At 34.3% G+C, this 19,578-nt stretch overlaps 1 protein-coding gene across 1 annotated transcript; it reads left to right on the top strand.

The window, feature by feature from the left end:
• The first annotated feature begins 2,710 nt into the window (after positions 1-2,710).
• Positions 2,711-17,029, top strand: LOC129001159 (uncharacterized). The gene is made up of 6 exons (XM_054428369.1): positions 2,711-2,803; positions 4,580-4,731; positions 5,496-5,667; positions 7,809-8,058; positions 11,599-11,644; positions 12,270-17,029. The coding sequence occupies exons 2-6, from the start codon at positions 4,582-4,584 to the stop codon at positions 15,504-15,506; spliced, it is 3,855 nt and encodes a 1,284-aa protein (XP_054284344.1). The 5' UTR covers positions 2,711-2,803; positions 4,580-4,581; the 3' UTR covers positions 15,507-17,029.
• The last annotated feature ends 2,549 nt before the right edge of the window (positions 17,030-19,578 follow it).

Genomic DNA, 19,578 nt, shown 5'->3' with positions numbered 1-19,578 from the left:
AATAAACTCGATGTAGAGTAGATTGCTTTGTTGAATAGAAGTTTCGTCTTACTCATATGTACAGCTGCCAGTTGTTCTGTAAAAAAAAGAAAAGATGACCTTCCCAAGATCTCATTGTACACTGTTCGATCTATAAAGTTTGGTTTGGCAATCAATTTTTCAGCTATTTCCAATCTTACACTCGAGTCTCTATTTCTGACTTATTCCATTTACACTCGAGTTTAGTCAAACTTAACCTCGTTCTCCATCTTTTAATTCTCAGCTGTTTTGTAATGTCCCCACGGCAAAAAAGTCCTAATGCCATCATTACAAACGAATCTTTTATCATCATAAGCTGACAACGAAATCTTGTTGACTTCCACACTGTACAACTTACTCTCATTTCTTCTGTTTTCTATAAATAAAGAATAAACAAAAGAAAGAAGCTACCCTACACTATAACTGTAGAAAACCATATGATCACCCTCATACACCCCAAGTACACATCACCTATGACGTCAGCTCAAACAGTACCCACCACGTCACTTTGTGACGTAGCACACCCGCATACACCAAATTACCTCAACAACCTACGTCACTACCCACATACGTCACAAGTGACGTACCACCGGAAATCCGCTATAATTACGCCATTTCCGCCTGATGGGCTTTAAACTCAATTAATTCACCCCACCTGCCCTGACAGGTGGTGCGATAGGAGTGACCTTTGGCTACTACTTTTCGCGGCTGCACTTAAGATCTCCGAGAACTCGAATGGTTTTTTTCTGCAAGGTGAAAACCCGACTCGTATTCTCCTTAGAATAATTCCCCCATGGAACAATCCCATCTCTTACAGCCAATTCATCTATTTAACTGTCTGGTGCGGGCCCAAGGAAAATATAGACATTCTCAGCTGCAGAACCCAACTACACCCTTATATATAATACGTGAAGGCGATTTCTACGAAACACTACTCCTCCGTTAATAATGGATGGATTTTTACAAACGATGTGTCAAAATTAAGGATTTTTTGTGTAGACACCCCCTTTCACCAATTCCTGTAATAAAGATCCTCGGGCTTCGCCCCACAGGCCATCAAAATCCCAATGTATTTCTTATGAAGAAAAGATTTTGTTTACGTAAACAGACTAGAGATGGGCGCTATTTAACATAACAGGATGAATAACAGGGCTGCGGCCACGGCAACCGTTATCGCGGCAACACGTTGCGGAGAACTCCCTGTTATTTTAATAACGTATCTATCTACACCACTGAGCTATAATAAACTGGAGGTAGCACTGAATGTCAAAGATGCGTGTCGCCAGCCGCCATGTTTGCGTGAGGTGGGTGTCCATAAGAAGCCATGTTATTGCTATGACAAAAAAACTCACTGCTATACAACCTAGTTATAAGAAGCCATGTTATTGCTATGGTAAGAAAACTTACTGCTATACCAACCTAACAAAATCAGCGACTCGCTTTTGACAGACTTCTGCCATGGCAGTGCTACCTCCAGTTATAATTTTAGCTCAGTGATCTACACAATGTTGCAGGAAAGCCGCGTGGACAACGAAAACGAAAACATGCATTGCCATTAGTGCCGTTGCCGCAACGCTACCAGAGCAACGATAACTTCTGAAACGAACTAGAATTAGAATAACGCATCCTGTCTGGACAACGCGATAACGCCCGATTCCCGACTACAAACATAGATAAAACATACTCCTCAAGGATACTCCTTTTAATAGCCACTTGGTTCCCAAACCCAAAATGGGGGATTTTGGGGGAAATTAAAAAAATTAATCGATAGGCCCCATTGAGTGACCCCTCATTTTGAAGGTCATAACGCAAACTTTATCTTTATCTTAACACAGTAAAATATGGCAGCCAATTGATTATAAAATTGCAAGTTATTTTTGATTTCTAAAGATTTCAATCAGCTTCCATTTTTTACTGGATTGAGATAGAAACCTTTAACTTGCGTTGTTAATTTTATTTTACCAGGACCTTCAAAATGAGGGGTCACTCGATGGGGCTTATCATTTAAAACTTTTGAATTTCCCCCAAAATCCCCCATTTTGGGTTTGGGAACCAAAAGGCTATTAGGCTTAAAAAGTACTTCATAACATGCCAAAAAGGTGTGTAGAGTTTAGTTTTCCTAGTTTGAGCCGTTACAAAATTTACAGGGGGTCTCCAGACTTGGAAAGCTGTAAATTAAATTTAATTTCTGAGAATTTCAATTGGCTGCCATTTTTTACTGGATTGAGATAGAGACCTCTAATTTGCGTTGTTGGTTTTTTTTACCAGAACCTTCAAAATGAGGGGTCTTTGTATTTGAATCATTTGAGTTTCCCCCAAAATCCCCCATTTTGGAGATGTATACAAAGTGGGTGTTATGCCCAAAAAGTACTTCATAACATGCCATAAATATGTGCCGAGTTTAGTTTTTCTAGTATTGGCCGTTAAAAAAATAACAGGAGGTCTCCACACACACTTTTTACTAACCCTGTATATAAACAGTGTATAAATAATTCACGTTTTACTATCATGTAGGGAGTAGGGACCGAGAACATAGCCAAATAAGCCTAATTAGTAATTAGGCACATTTCAGAACCAATGCTAACTAAATCGTGAAAGAAAGTGGTGTGTTTTATGTTTAACAGCTGATTGTTTTTTCCCATCAATGTTTATATCTCTTTGCAATGCTTTGGTTTTTTTTGGACGGCCGACGGCCATGTTTATTCCGAAACTGAAACCCGAAATGGATGTCAAGTTAGTTGGCCAAATACTTGTATATCTTACTTGTAATAATTTCAAATTTTAAGTGAGTACATATATTTTTATTTGTATATCTTCCAAAATAGTTTATATATCTTCCAAAATCACTATTATACATATGGCCGATTAATTGTATCTCGGAGGAGTGTGGGCAGATTTTGACTTAGCATCAATGCCAACCTGTCTGTTATTGAAAACCTGAAAGATGACTACTAGTGTACATTAGCAGACAGCTATTTACAGTAGACTACTTGTTATTTGAAATGCATTGCAGTGTCAACTAGTTGTTAAAATAATATTTCACATAATTAATTAGCTGACTAAGCCTATAAGATATTTAGACAACATGTAGTTAAAATGTTACTGCCACTACAAAAACAAAAAATAACAGGGTAATGAAGCATTTAAGTTTGTGAAATAATTAATAAATTCCAACAGGCCAAGCAAGGCTCACTATTATGTTATGTTAGGCATCCCAATTTATATGCCTAAGCTTAATAATACCTTTTGAGTTTATCTCAAATTATGTAAAAATAATGACAAAAATGTCAGGTACAGTTCCGCACAGAACCTGAGATAGGTATATTAAGTTATCGGATGAACAATAAATATTTATGTTTATCCAAAACATAATATTGATTACACAATAGTTTATTTTTCCCCAATGTAAGCTTAGACATCTATTTGATTTATGATTTGTTTACTTTTTAATATTTAATAAATAAGTTAAAGCTAACAATATTTAGCCTAAACAAAAACTGTTTACACTTAGTTATCAATACTAAGGTATTGATATAAGTAACCACATAGAAATAGAAAATTAATGATTTCTTCCATTTTAATTCTTTAATAGGCCTAAGTTAACTTATTTAAGAAAAAACGAAGGATAAAATAAAGAAAAAGCTTTTATATTGTTATTATTTATAGGCTAATATGGTATTGCATTCAATACAATATTAATATAGCCTAAAAACAAATAGGTAAGTTAGATATTGATGTATTTATTTCATTATTCATCCAACAATATATTGCAGGTTCTCTGCAGAAAAGTTCCGTAGAGAACCTACGATATATCAACTTAAGTTATTGGTTCAAATATTAGTTCTTTAACTTATTTATAATGTACCGGTATCGCCTAGCCTAATATCGATTGTATTTATTGGATATGAACAGTTAATCCATAGGATCTTTCGAAGAAGACTAACCTAAAACTATCTCTGTGGTGATTAGGTTAGGTTATTTCAGTTTTGTTCATGACAATAAACTACAAGATTGAAGTTTTTGTGACAGCAGAAAAATCTTTGCACCATTGGTTTCAGGTAAAAATCTATTATCTAATTATATATAAATTAGTATGAATCTCTTGGTCACCATCTCCTGCATAATTTCCGATTGAAGTTCTACTGTACAAGAGTTAAGGAAATTTTGGATACCACAATAAGTTACTTAATCTCTCAAAACTATAGGTGTGCACTGTAGTATTTCCTATTATTTTAACACATCCCAAAAACTGCTCACACATATTAAACTACATTTTTACAATATAACTTAAGTCTTTTGTTGAAAATAATAGTTTAGGCTATAACTATAAATTGACATAGAGAATTCATGGTGGTCCCCTTGTACTATAAAGATGGAAAAACTGGCAGCAATTTATGAATGACAAAGAAAACCATAAACTTTGATGACATCCGCAAAATCTTGTGCATGACGATAATTTAAAGCTGTTGTAGACTGTGCTAAACTGAAAAATAGGCTAATTCATGTGACCTTACCCGAAATAAAACTTTATTATGAATTAAAGTGTCTGTGGTTGGTCCAGGCATGCCATCATGTGCTGCTCTAGGATGTTTCCGACAGAAGGGTATGGTTCGGAAATACTTCCCTCGGAAAGACCGTCGCCGACGTCAGATATGGGTGGACATGATGGATCGTCCTGGGTGGATTCCTAACAAGACATCATTCTTGTGTGAGGTAAGTTTTTTCAAGCAATATTTTCATGCCAGGCCTTATTATATTCCTCTCAATCCAAAACAAAAGCAGTTCTATCTCTTGAAAACTAAAAATTGTATCATAAAACATTTTATTGCTGGATAAAAAAATCTCTTATAGCCTAACCACTCTAAAAAAGTAAAACCTGGTAACTTCCACTTTTGTTATTTGTATTCTATTTTTATATATTTTTGTTACAATTCCTTGTCTTTCCCCAACTAAATTTTAAAGTTATGAGAAAAGCAGCTGTACCATTGACAATTTTGGTTTAATATATAGCTATAAACTAAAGAAGATAGAACAGGAATACTAATTTTGGTAAAACATTAAGTAGGTTGTCCCAGAGAGAGTAGTTCGAAGTTCCTGGTAGAAGGCCGTTAATTTTTCAAATGAATAATTTCTCCCTTAGTTTGGCTTCAGTAGTTCCATACGTTTAGTTAGGTTAGGTGACTAGGGTATATACAAATGGATTTAATCCTTAATAACTGTTACTATACAGAAATTAAAGCAAAAGGTCATCTTTAGCCTGTAGCGAGGTGACAACTTCAGCGTGTTCATAGTAGTACAAAAAACAAAAGTATGTTGGACGAAGCCGACGTAGGCAACAGCTTGTTTTGTTTTGTTATACATTAGAACCCAATACAATTAATCACAGTCCACTCATCAATATATTGCTAAGATCAATTTAATGTAGAACAATTATTAATTAATTTGTCAAGGTTTTACATCAAATTCACTTGTTACAGGTTCACTTCGACAAAGACCAGTGGGAAATGCGAAATGGGAAACGCAAGTTGAAGAGTTCCGCTATACCGACAATATTCCCAATCAAACCTACCCACTGTCCTGTGCCAAGAGACCATCCGTATTGTCTGCCTTACTATCGTAAATTTGTTGAAGACGGCACATTTAAAACAGGTTATCATCTTCTTCCATTATTTTTGTTTACCTTACTCTGTATTGTATTCTATCAAACACCTTTTTTAAAGTTCAAGGTATCAGTTATCTCTAAAAGTTTTACAAAATCTGAAAAAGTCCTTTCTGTGACCAAGTGGCAAGCGTAAAACAACAACAAAACCCAAAAAAGACAGTTTTGATGTATGGCTTACAGAAACATTGGTTCAACCATTACAGTGTGAGATGCACACTCAACTAAAGATAATTAATTTTAAATAGGTATTGGTAGTTGATTTGAAAAACAAAGATTGTAACCAAATGAACAATGCCTCAGAGTACTAATGTTATAGTTTTGTGCAATCATGTTTGGGATTTATAAATGTATTAAATCTAAAATTTTATTTCATATAACATACCATAATATGCTTAGGAAATTATTCTACCTGATGAAAAACTTGTTTAATTTATAGTGTTAATTTTATTACAAAAAATGTCAAGTAAACTTTTAATTTTTTGTTTTTGATCCTACACTATAGGTTTCTATATGAAACAAGGAACTGTATACCAGTGCAATGTTACTACTGTGTGTCATTGTAATGTTAATGTAGTGTACCTATGTGTAGTTTTTAGTAGCTGAGCGGTTATATAGTAGGACCCCACCAATCCGACTCCTCCTCCAATCGGACCGTGCCTTCGCCTATCAGTGACAATGTTATCGAGGTAACATCATGACTATTTGCAAAGGTCATTTGGAGATAATCACTCCCTTAACAACTCTCCCGAATTTTCGGAAACAATTTTATTTATACCCAGCGATTGGGAAACATCATAGTTTACGGAAACGCCTGTTGTCATCCTCCATGATCGTGGCAAAATAATGAATGTTTTCCACAGTCAAATGAACATTATTCATCGTCTTCTGCGATCTTGGAAGAAAAAAATCATCATCATTTTCGGTGACATCCGCCACAGTTGGGTGGTTTTCTAACTGTCTCCAGCAATTACGGAAACTTTATCGTTGTTAAGGGTTTTCTTGGATCACGGCAAACTCCTGAAAGTCTCCTGTAGTAAAGGACACGTCATCATCTCCCGAGATCACGGAAACTGTCATTATCTGAAACCGCGGCAAGCTCCAGAATATCTCTTGCGGTAATTGAAACATCATGGTCGTCTCTTGCGATGGTGGTATGATATTGAACGTTTTTTCACCATTGTGTGCGATCAATAAACGTCAGTTAAGTAACTAATTTTGTAATTTCACATGCTCCTTTGATACCTATATTAAACAGTCAAATCAACCCCGTTAATTTTCTTATATAGGGTGTTTCGGTAAAGCGTAGCGGACTGTGCAGATTCAGATTCTACATGCAAAAATAAGTCAAAAATTTAGAATAACTTTTTTTTCGATTTCGGCTTAGTTTAGCCGTAATCCGCCATTTTGTATTTTTTTGAAAATAATTAATAACTCAAAAACTCTTGGTTGGAAATTTTTATGAAAATTCGTATAAACTTTTAGGCTACAGGTATAAACATTCTCCAAAAATATCTTTGATCAGGCTCATCAAATTTCAAAATGGCGGCCATTTAAAATTTTTAAAGTAAAATTCAATTAAAAACAGCCATTAAAACAATTTTAAATGGCCACCATTTTAAAATTTGATGAGCCTGATCAAAGATATTTTCGGAGAATGTTAATAAGTGTAGCCTTAAAGTTTATACAAAGTTTCATAAAAATATCTCTAAGGGTTTTTGAAATATTAATTATTTTCAAAAAAATACAAAATGGCGGATTACGGCTAAACTAAGCTGAAATAAAAAAAAAAGTTATTCTATATTTTCAACTTATTTTTGCATGTAGAATCTGAATCTGCATAGCCCGCTACGCTTTACCGAAACACCCTGTATATCTTCTTGATATTATAGCCTGTGCAATATCAATGGTACTTGTTCTGTGCTTCAGTATATCCATGTTTTTTATACAAATCTACCTTAGCTCGGTTCAGGCTAGGTTCTAGCGCTTTTTTAATAATCAAAAACCTTTTTATACCTCAAAATATGTACTTAGTATATATGAACTTTTTGTAAAAAATCACAATTTTTTAATTGTTTATCATGATGATGTAGTTCAAAATGTTTATATAGGCTAACATTTTTTTTTGTAGATAAATCAGAAGACAGTAGTTCCATGCATATTGAACATATTAAAGTTGAGATGGGCGAAAATGAAGATTTTGATTTTACTAAAGAATCAGTGGAAGAAGGGATCAGTTTAGAGGGTAGCGGAGACAGTCAAGAGAGAGAAGAAGAAGTTGAAAGTATTCAATGCACTCCAGACATCTTAGCGTATCCAGAGCGAGGAGAACCTTACCCCATTGAAATGGTCAACTGTGAAATGGAGTACAATACAAGCCTGTAAGTTGTCTTCACACAACACGTCTGTACCTGAACGTAGTAGCTTTGACTATCGAGAGAAGTAGACCTACATCTCATTTCCATGTATATAGTTGATTTTTAAGGGAAAACGGCTGGAGCTTGGCCCTACAGTTCAGCCAAAGTTTCTGTTCGCGCGACCATATCTGGTTGGGTCTAGGCGAGGGGGTTGGTGGGGGTACTTTTGTGAAAATACTTATACTTACTTGTATACTTGAATTCTTCATCTTTGACAGAACCAGTCTGATAGATTGCGTTATATTTATTAATGATAAAAATAAAGACTATGTACATTATTTACAGTAATTATACTGAGTCACTAAACTTAACTTGGCCGTTTACTATTGGCAAAGCGGACAGAAACTCATCTAACAAGGGGCTCATCCTCAAGTTCCTTTAAGGAGTACAGCGGCCTTTTAATCAATGCATCTTTTAGTATCTTCTTAAAAGAGGGCACATCCATCTCCCGCACTCGAGTGGGCAGCGTATTGTAAATTCTTATGGCTGAGCGTGGATATCTACTCGAGGTATGGCTCGAGAACTGACTTCGAGAGGTATGACTCGAAAACATTTGTCCCTTGCCACTCACTCACCCCTACCCCAGCACTGCCAATAGCCGGTACCCGTATGTTTTATTTCGGCTAGTATCGACCCGTCCACGCGCACAGAAGTTTTGGCCGAACTGTAGGGCCAAGCTCCAGGAGGGACCTGACTCACGCACGCACACTCACCATCACCCTAATCACCCTAGTCTTGCACATTAGATGATCTTTTACAAGAGAATGAAAAAAGGCAATACGGGACTGCAATGCCCGAGCAGAAATGCTACTGCTTTTGTTTGCCTTCCTGCAGACAATTTGTCCAGCTTACCAATGGTTAGCGGCCAACCTAGAACTGTGTATGATAGGTTATTGTGGATAATTTTTAAGTTAAATTAATACTTTGAATCATTATTTATACTATTAATTTTAATAAATCATGAATTACTTGCTATTTTTACTTTGCTTTCCACAGAAAGATTTCTAAAAAGTAATTATTGTTTTACGACCGGAATTTAAAAAAATACACATAGACTATTTATGCCTAAAACGACCTCGGATAACCCAAAGGCAAGGATAATCGAGAGTGTACTGTACCCAAAACTAAAAGAGAAAATTAAATCTTTGACAACAAAATGCCCTGTGTAAGTGGATCATTCCTTTATGTTCAACATTGTATCTGAAAATTGGCTGCAGTTGGTCGATATAGATGGGATGTCTACTACAGTGTCCAAAAGTGGAAGAAAGTAGGCTATTCACCTGCTAAATCATTTTAACTGAAAAAATAATGAGGGGTCTCAGATTATCAAAGATGATAGGCTACTACATTTATTATATAGGTAACAAAAGTCAACATAGGCCTAACATCTTCTGTGGTCTTATCAAAATCATGAAAATCTTCCACAGTCACGGTAAAATCCAGAACATCTACTGTGGTCATAGATTAATCGTGTACATCTTCTGTGGTCACAGCAAAAAATTAAATGTCTTCCGTGATCACAACAAAATCGAAGAAATTTTCCTTGGTCAATGCAAATTCATTGTCTCCAACGATATCTGTAAAATTTTAAATTCTGCGATCACAGCAAAATCAAGAACCTCTGCGGTCATGGCGAAATTGTGACCATTCTTGTTGAAATTGTCATCATCTTCTGAGGTTATGGCAAGATTGTGAACATCTTCTTGAGGCTGCGGCCACATGGGCGTTTTTTCACGCACAAATGCAGTGTGAAAAAACGCGAAAAATATGAGCAGCATTAAATGTAATGCGGTATGCCACACACGGTGTGTTTTCCCGCAGTTGCGGGCAGGGCCAGGGATAGTAGCTAGTAAGGGCTAGGCCACTCTTTTGATGTTTGGCAGAAGCCGCCGCGCCAGGTAGTGGGGGGGGGGGTTGGCGGCCGCGTGACGTCACGTGGTTGCCTCGCCCAGCGCTTCTGCAATTAACCCCTTGTATGTTTTCATTCAATGCGCTAAGTATGTAGTTCAGTTTTGATGTTAGCTGTGGTTAGAAGTGTTCTGAAGTCAAATAATATTTGACTGACTGATAGTTTGTTTATGATTTTCATCTGTTTCCTATGGAATTATTGTTTGTAAAATCCCGGAGAATGTGGCACTGGCACAGAGATGAATCGCGATGGAATACCCGATGTGATCGATTGCAAAGACTGTAAAATTAAAACAGAAATAAATGAAAAACTACAAACTGAAGTAGTAATTTTAAAAACAAAACAGTTCAGTATGTTTTTTTTTTATATTTATGTTATCAAGCTACAATTTATTGATTTTCAAAATACACTCTCAATCTTTTATTTCATTCATTTTTTCAGATAGAGCCGTCTTGAAATACGTAAGCTTGACTAATACAATAGTGTACTTTATTGAAATCATTTCATTCTTTTTAGAGCGTTTGAAGTCGGTTGTATTTTTTTTACAAAATTAAATTATTTTATGATTTTTAGTGATTGTATAATTTGTTATATATTAATTACTTGAGGTTTTTCGATAAGCAAATTTGTTTGAAACAATCAAAAGTGCCACAGAACAATCATCTGCTTGAGTTTTACATTTTTGTACAAGTTTTAGTTTACATTTAAAAAGGTTTAAGAACATGATAGGAAATTCTAATTAAATATTTATATAATATTTTTTTAAATTTTAACCTAATTTTAGTAAGCTCGTCTAAAAGATTGTAAAAATAAATAAACTTGAATATAATTTTGAATAGAAATATTGCTATTAAGAAAGCCTAAATATATGTTTTTTTTTTATTTCGAGAAACCCTTAGGGAACACAAATAAATTGTTTATTTGGTTAAATATTTCATATTCTTTTCAAAAACATAATTGAAGTAACCACATGTTAAAAGTCTAGGACAATTCTTCGTACTTTGATCTTCAATAATAAATAGTAAATAATAATATTCATATGAACAAGTTACACCATTCCATAGACAATTTAATTTCCTTTTAAGAATGCCAGAGGTTAACAAAATAGGTCTTTAAACTTAGCGGGAATTTTAATTCGAAACAGGGCGCGCGTGCTGCCGAGCATTGCCATCATACTACAGTACAGGCGCGGCTGACAACCACGTGACGTCACAGGGTGAATCGAGCGGGATTCAGGTACAACGGCGGAGTGGTCTAGCCCTTACTAGCTACTATCCCTGGCCCTGGTTGCGGGCGCCCATTTGTTTCAATGCTACTATAATTTTTCGCGTGTTTTCACGCTGCGTTTGTGCGTGAAAAAAACGCCCGTGTGGCCGCAGCCTTAGTCTCTGTAACATGATCGTCTTCCAGGATTGCTTATAAAAAATTGGGAACAGAAGTTTTTGCTGCAGTAGGCCATAGCTAAAAATATATTAAGTAGCAAATATATTTTTATTGTAGGATATCATATATTGAGTAAAATAAAAATAAAGGACAACATTAAATGATAATGTTTTCAGTAGTTTATTATGCACAATGATTTTTATTATTTTCAGGGCTGAACCTGAAAGAGACCCCCTGGCTTTTTCTGCTGAAGACAAAGTAAGTGGCCAGTTAAACAAGTAGTTAAAATTTGACCAAAACCATTTATTGCATTTTATTATAAGCCAAAATCAAGTTTTTATAATCCTCTTAGTTCCTTTAATATAGTTCTTTGAAACAACTATTATTCTCAAAAGGTTATTTTGAACTTTCTATTCAGGATTTTCTTTCGTTTCAATTCACACAGTTTTTGTGGGAAATACTTTAATGGAGTTTATTCCAAGAAATCGAGTGTCTTACCAATGTAAGTTAATATTGTTTGTATGTTTATAGCTCTTGATTCAAGTGTATCTATTGAGTCACCTCTTGAGTCATTGTCGAGTTTGTCATGCTTATTAAAACTCACCCAACTGCTCTTATTGGGTTTAGATGTTTACACACTCTGATCCTACTGAAGAGAAACAGTAAAAGAAATCAATTGTATCCTACAGATCCAGTCTCTAGCTCTGCATCAACTAATCATTGGTAAGATATACAGGTAGAGGCTGACCAGAAATTTTTGATTGTATTAACCGACTATGATTAGTGTGGTTGGCTGAGTTTTATGATAAACTTTTGGAATGGACTTTGAGGAACTAATAACTTGCGTATAATTAATTGTTGGTAATAATAGTTTTATTTTCAGATCAACCCAACAGCAGTACATCCGCTTTTTGGAACAGGAAAAAAATATTTATTCATCCCTAGAAATACTAAAGCGGTTGTCCACACACCAGATAAAGCTACTGGGGAACCTTTAGTGGGAAGTACTCTTCCGACTAACAATCAATCCAGTGCAAGGTTAAAAGTAAAAAGTATAAAACAACTTATAGATCCAAAAACTGCTTTGGAAACTCCAACAAAATCCCCCAATCTTCCACCATTTGTGGATTCCAAACAAGTTTTCAGGTCACCATCAGCTGTCTACATAAAAGAACCTTTAACTCTGACAGCTGCTTCAACCAAAACTGGGGACCTAAAGTCAATGTCTCCAGTTAGTTTGGTAATTGATAAGGACATAGTTACGTTGACATCGCCAAAGTTTAACAGTTCTGTGGGAGCCAAAGTAACTCCAACAAGCAAGGCCGCACCACCAAAACTGAATTTGGTTACAACCCCGGTTTCCCATGAGCACAATCTAAACTTCTTTCAGAATACAAAAAACCGTAATGCGCTGAAAGTTTTTAGTAAAATTAAAGAAAGTTCTAATCCTTTGTTATCGAGTAGTTCTAAAGAGGAGCTCTCTAAACTGGCATTACAAAAGAATAATTATTCTAAAAAGATTTTTGCTTTTGAAAAAAAGACAAATTTTAAATGTTTAAACCCTCAAAAAACTTGTCCACCGTTGAAGAAAGCTGCCTCAATTTCATGGAAAATGTTGGAAAATAAAGAAGTAATTGAAGAAAAGGACAACAGCCCTAGGAAAACAATTAGGAACAATGATGGAAAACATTTGGTACAAAAAAACCAAATCAAGAGAGCCTCGATTATTATTTTAAAGCCGTATGGTTCCCCGAAAAACGTTTTTCCCCGTGGAATTGAGGGAAACACTAAAAAGACTATGATGTATAAATGTGCCAGGTGTAATGCTTTGTTTACTTCCAAAAATGCATACACAAGACATAAACCCTGTAATTTCATTAAAGAAAAACAAAGCAATTACTTTAGAGCGATAAAAAAAATACTGCAGACAAATGCCAATGTCAATGTTGATGGAACATCCCTTGGAAGGACCAATGAGAATGAAATTAGGCAAAAAGAAAGCACCGCAGTATTAGTTTCATCTGAAGATGAATCCAGTTTAGAGACAATTGAAGAAATTTCAAGTTCCAATGAAGATACTGATACTGCTTCTGAAAAAAGTGAAAATGGCGTTGAAAAGTCCATTAAAGATAGAAATATTTTGAAGCAATCGCTTACAGTAGAAAATACTTTCCCGGAAGTACACGATCTAGTTTCATCTGAGGATGATTACAGTGTAGGGACCACTGAAGAAATATCAAGTTCTGATGAAGATACTGATTCTGCTTCTGAAAAAAGTGAAAATGGCGTTAAAAAGTCCATTAAAGATAGAAATATTTCAAATCAATCACTTACAGTAGAAAATACTTTCCCGGAAGTACATGATATAGTTTCATCTGAGGATGATTCCAGTATAGGGACCACTGAAGAAATATCAAGTTCTGATGAAGATACTGATTCTGCTTCTGAAAAAAGTGAAAATGGCGTTAAAAAGTCCATTAAAGATAGAAATATTTTGAATCAATCATTTACAGTAAAAAATACTTTACCAAAAGTACCTGATCTTAGTGCCGTCAAATTTAAAAGTGTTGAGTTCTTGAAAAAATCAGGACAATGGGGACCACGAAAAGTAAGGGGACTAATGAAGGGAAGGAAACTCAATAAAACTGAATCAAAAGACAGTTTTAATGGAGATGATAAATCTGTTGGATGTAAACAAATGTTAGATGAAAGTAAAAAGGAAGATGCTGTAAATTCTTTACCTAAAGAAAATCCATCAACTAAAATACAGAAAAATCATAAAGTAGTCCCAACATCATTTCAAAGGAAGACAAGACCAAACAAGATTAAAGATGACCAAAGAAAAAACAATATAGTGGTGATCAGCAGCAGTGATTCTAGTGAAGATGATGCCAGTACCTGCAGTTTGGTGGATATTAGTAATGAATCTGAGCGTAATACGAGAAAAGGTAAAATCAAATCTAGTAGATACGTACCACAAAACAGTGGGGCTTCTTTGGCTATCCCTTCAGGGGTAGTGGATAAGGAAAGATTAAAGAAGCTTATAACACTAAAAAAGGACACAGAGTTAATTGATAAACAGCAAAAAACTGTAGTCTTAGAAAAAGCTGTTGAATCATTTAAACCCTTGAAAACTAATGATTTTTCAAATAAACCAACTGTAATGCTATCAAGGCTTAATACATCAGATATCTGTAAAATAAAAACCTGCAAAGGTATTGAAAAACAACATTCTCCGGAAAACAAAGCAAAATTAGTTCCAAGCGATGACGAGGATATAAAGTGTAGAGGAAAAACTAATTCCAATAAAATTAGGGCAAAGCCCAAATTATCTCTAAGTGTTTGCCAAAGAGGTGGGGAAAAAACGTTGATTGCAAAAGTTTCAGAGGAAGAGGTGGTAGATTTAACTCAAACAGATCAAGCAACAGAAAGAAAACAAATCCTGAGTGAAAAACCAATAATTTCACGAGTGCCAAAGTTAAGAAGTAGAGAAATAAAAACAAATGATAGGGCAGACACAAACAGTAAAAAGTTAAACATTGGAAATGATCTTCATAATGCAAACAATATGAAATTAGTTTTGGAAACAGTATCACCACACAAAGAAAAAAACTCGAGTGAAGAATTAAGTTTTTCAAAAAATAAAGTAAATAAAACTGTATCCAAATCAAATTTGAAAAGTCGAGCTTTAAAACTTAAGGTTGAAGATAACATAACAAGTGCAAAGTTGAGTTCGGGTAAAAGTTGCTTGGATAAATTCAAAAAGCCATTGGAGAAAAGGCTGAAAATGAGTAATAAAAAGATCATCCAGGACAATATAATAACCAAAAGCAAGAGTAGTTCAAAGTTGAATTCAAATGTAAAACTAAAAAAAGGTTCTCTTCCAAGGAAAATTAAAAACTCTCACAAACAACCACAGTTAATAAATAACTCCAATAAAAGAAAACAGTCGAAAACAATAAAATGCCAAATTTGCAAATCAGTTGTCGAGAGATCACACTACAAACATCATATCACACGGCACGTGGAGACCCACTCAGCCTGCAAGGTGTGTAAGCAAAAGTTTGCTCACAGCGTTTTACTGAGACGACATATGAAGAGTGTTCATTTTATTGGTTGATTGAAGTACTGTGGCTGCAGTGCTTGTGAACCTAATCCACTGTAAGTCGTCATGTTATGTATGTGAACATTTAAATTGGATGACAAAATCAGTGTCTCAAAAGTTCAAAGCTATAAAAGGTGATTTTGTAACTATTAACCAGTTACCAATTTGTATAAAGTGTGCAATTAGTAATATGCAGGGTGTACATGTTCAAGTCATAATATTTATAATAAACTTTAAATAATTTGCTGATGAGTGAAAAGTTAAAATTGTATTTTTTTATTTACTGTTCTCGCCATATACAAGGTTTGTCAATAAATCCAGATACATTGAAGTACACTAACATCCTCCAGTTGCAACTGATGGAGTTATCTGAGACCAATAACATGTTCTTAAATCTGAGACCACTAACGTGTATTGTTCTTAAATCTGAAACCACTAATATGTTCTTATTTTTCTCCCTTTTCTACCCTTCTAACCGTTTCCCACCCCTATGTGATGACTTAGATTGATGTACAGTAGTAAGTACAAATTAAACAATGCATTTATACTCAATGACATAGTCCAATGAAACACATAAAACGGGCTTAATGTTTTTCTGAAGAATGAGAAGTTGACTTAGCAGTAGCCAATAACAATGCAGAGGAAAAGTTTCTGTGAGGTTTCTGTGGCGTTTTGTGCCACTTGATGAAGATGAGTCGTCACATATGGGTACGAAATGGCTTTAATAGTAGAAAATAACATGCCACTGGTGTTAGAATATAAATCAACTTGCTTAGTTTGTGACTGGAGTGCAATGGAGACCTTAGTTTAAAACAATTAGTATTAATATTTTGTTTTATTTTTTATAGACACAAAAACAAATTCATGTTGTGAGACACTTGTATTGGTTGAGATATTCTTATGCTGAGAGACTTAGATTTTTTTTCTTTGAACAAGCTGGCAATTATTAATAGTTACTACAATACACCCTGCATATTAAGTTAGAAATGATGTTTTAAATATATTTAACATTGTTAAGACTGTTTGTTACAAGTAGAAAACTGAAAAAGTTAGGATTAATTTTATGTTTATGTTTTATGGTTGTAAATATTGTACAAGAGTGTATGGATGGAAAGAATATTATTGAGTTTTTAATTTGTAATTTAGATACACAGTTTTAAGATACTAAAAAAATCTAATTATTTTCTTCTATCTCTAAACCTATACAGTATGCTTTTCACTATTGCTTTAACTTCAAATAACTATTTTAGTTGGTATAAAAATGTTTTACTTTCAATAAACATGCATGTTAGTGTGTTTTTTATTTACTTTTGTGGTTTTAGCATTCGTATATCTCCTTTTTATGGCCTTAAGTACACGGATGGGCACACGGGAGGGACTATGGCTAAAGGTGTGGTGACGTCATATCTCTAGTGACCAGGGTCGTCCCTAGGGTTGGCGGCGCCCGGAGCAAACGTGGTTGTGGCGCCCCCTCCCCACCAGTAGTAGTAGCATTCGCATATTATATTGTAATACTATGTTAATACATTGCGCGGCGCCCCCTCCCCACCAGTAGTAGTAGCATTCGCATATTGTAATACTATGTTAATACAGTACAAATAGCCGCTGCACGGCGCCCCCTCAGCATCGGCGTCCGGGGCAGGTTGCCCCCCCCCTCTTCGGACAGTCCTGCTAGTGGCTAATGTCTTCTCTTGAGGCAACACCATTACCGACACTGTAACGAAACAATTTGTTTCCAGTGGCGTTCGTGGCACAGTTGATAGCGTGTCGGACTGGTGTTCAGGAGGTCTCTGGTTTCAAAACCAGCCGGGGACACTAACTTTTTGTAACTGTACATCTTTTGTTAGAATTTGATGCATTTATAATTTTATTTATGAACAGCACTTTTGTTTAGGTAATAGTAAACCTTTATTAGATTTTATCTCATATCTTTTTTATATTATCAGCCAGATTGGTTGGTTAGGTTAGGTTATGACAGTTTAATTTTATAATACTAAATTTTAAAATTAATTTTATAATTAAAAATTTAAATTCATTAGATTTTTATCCTATATATTTTTTATATTATCAGCAAGTTTGGTTGGTTGGGTTAGCTTATGACAGTTTAGTTTTATAATTAAACATTTTAAAATTTATTTTATAATTAAAATTTTTTTGTATAGTTAAAAAGTTAATTTTATAACTTATAATTTTAAAAAATAATTTAAATTTTTCAACTTAGCGGTTCTAGCGGCGAACGCTGACACTACAAGACATGTTAGCCATAGTCCCTCCCCTGTTCCCCACCGCTTAAGTACAGAAATAAGTTTACAAAGGTTACATTAACTATGTTACTTCTCAACATAGGTTTCTTAGTCATCAGCTGTACAGGGCGGGTAAAAAGTCCTTGGTCACTTAAATATCTCAAAAAATGATAAGCTTTAAAACTTGGTACACAGTTACTAGGCATTAAAAGAATTTAACACATTATTCAGTAATACGCTACTCCTTCAGGGGTTTGGTTAGGTTTGTTGGTATTACCTTTTCAGTTGTCACATTTATTTTTACATGATATTTTTGTTAGTATTTTTTTACATTATAAAAATGAATTATTTGTGAAATGGATTTCAACTTTTAACTAAACCATTACTGTGTATTGCCTGCTTGTGTTAAGTGAACAACAAATTTGGTATATTGGATCTAGATAAGGTACTTTTAATTTCAATAACTAATGTTATATACTTAGGTTGTACAATTTGTATTGAGAATGTTGAGTTGTTTACATGTTATGAATTGTAAAGAGTTTTTAGTTCAATTCTATAGTGTAAATATAATGTTCCTTTTGGTTGTTAATACAATTTCTGTAAAAATAATATATTTGAGTACTTCTGTTCTGCCACCCTGAGCTAAGATATATGATTCGCTCCTTGCTTTATAGTGGTAATCGATTAGGTGCTTCTGTAAAATCCCACTAAACTGAAGTAAAATACTGATTGGCTCTATCTTTTGTTATGATGAGCCTCTTAGACACCTGAAACCAGTCTATAATTGAATTTGCTTTGAGGACCATTATTGAACCGTCGATGTATTTGTCTAAACCAATACGGTACCATAATTGTAAATTGTATTTGTATCAGTTTTCTGCCTCTAGTAAAAGTTAAGTTTAAAAAAGATCTTAAAATCCATCTTTCTTAGTTTTGTTACCTGTTTTTGTGAAAATCATTAGTTATATCTCCAATGTGCAATTTTTGAATTGAGAACGTTAGTCAGTTCGATCCATAGAAATTTCAGTTTGTTCATGTTCAGAGCTGGGTCCAGCAGCCTTTGTTTATAGAACTATTAATAAATGCTCCTGGCATCCTTGGAAAGCTACTTACTAATTCTTTATAATTTTCACTATAAATCATACCCTTTACCTATCAATCTAATCAGCTGTGATCTCACCCATTTTGAATTCATGTCCAGCTTAAAATACAGACTAGTTAGTGGTTCTGTTTCAAAAGAAATAATGATGATAGGGTGAATAATGTAAGGAAGAACTCAACTCCTTCAACAATAATATCTTTTATTTAAAATGTTATAATAATTCTATTACTTTACTAATATTTGCACAAGATTTACATAATGCACAAAAATAAACAACACAACGGCCAAACTATTTACAAGCAATTCAAAAACTAGAATTGGTTCAACTTAAAATTATGTAACTGGTAAAATACAATAGAAAAACTTAAACTTAAAGCAATACAGTCTTTAATATGTAGTCAACGTACAATACTTGAATAGCATCATAATTGATGCCTAAAGTCCAGATATGCAGATAGTTTACGACCAAAGTTTATTTTACCTGATCCAAACAAAAAAGATATTTTTAACTATCGTACACCTATAAGATAACAATGAAAGGCAGTTTTATTAACTAATAGACTAAATCAATATCAAAACAATTAAAGAAAATAACTTTAAAACAAAGTTATTTTTGTTTCTTTGGTTTCAAACAAACCACAAAAACCAAGTCGGATTCAACCAATTTAAGTGTGGAGTAAAAAAATACTTTGAATGAAGTCACAAAAATGAAAATCAGCAAAACGTCAAACCACAGCCTCTA

Source organism: Macrosteles quadrilineatus, unplaced genomic scaffold (genome assembly GCF_028750875.1).
Source record: "Macrosteles quadrilineatus isolate MER2022 unplaced genomic scaffold, UCM_ALF_1.0 Scaffold_8__2_contigs__length_117827958, whole genome shotgun sequence".
NCBI lineage: Eukaryota > Metazoa > Arthropoda > Insecta > Hemiptera > Cicadellidae > Macrosteles > Macrosteles quadrilineatus.
Note: the sequence above shows the minus strand (reverse complement) of the source record. Positions and strands in the feature narration are given on the sequence as shown.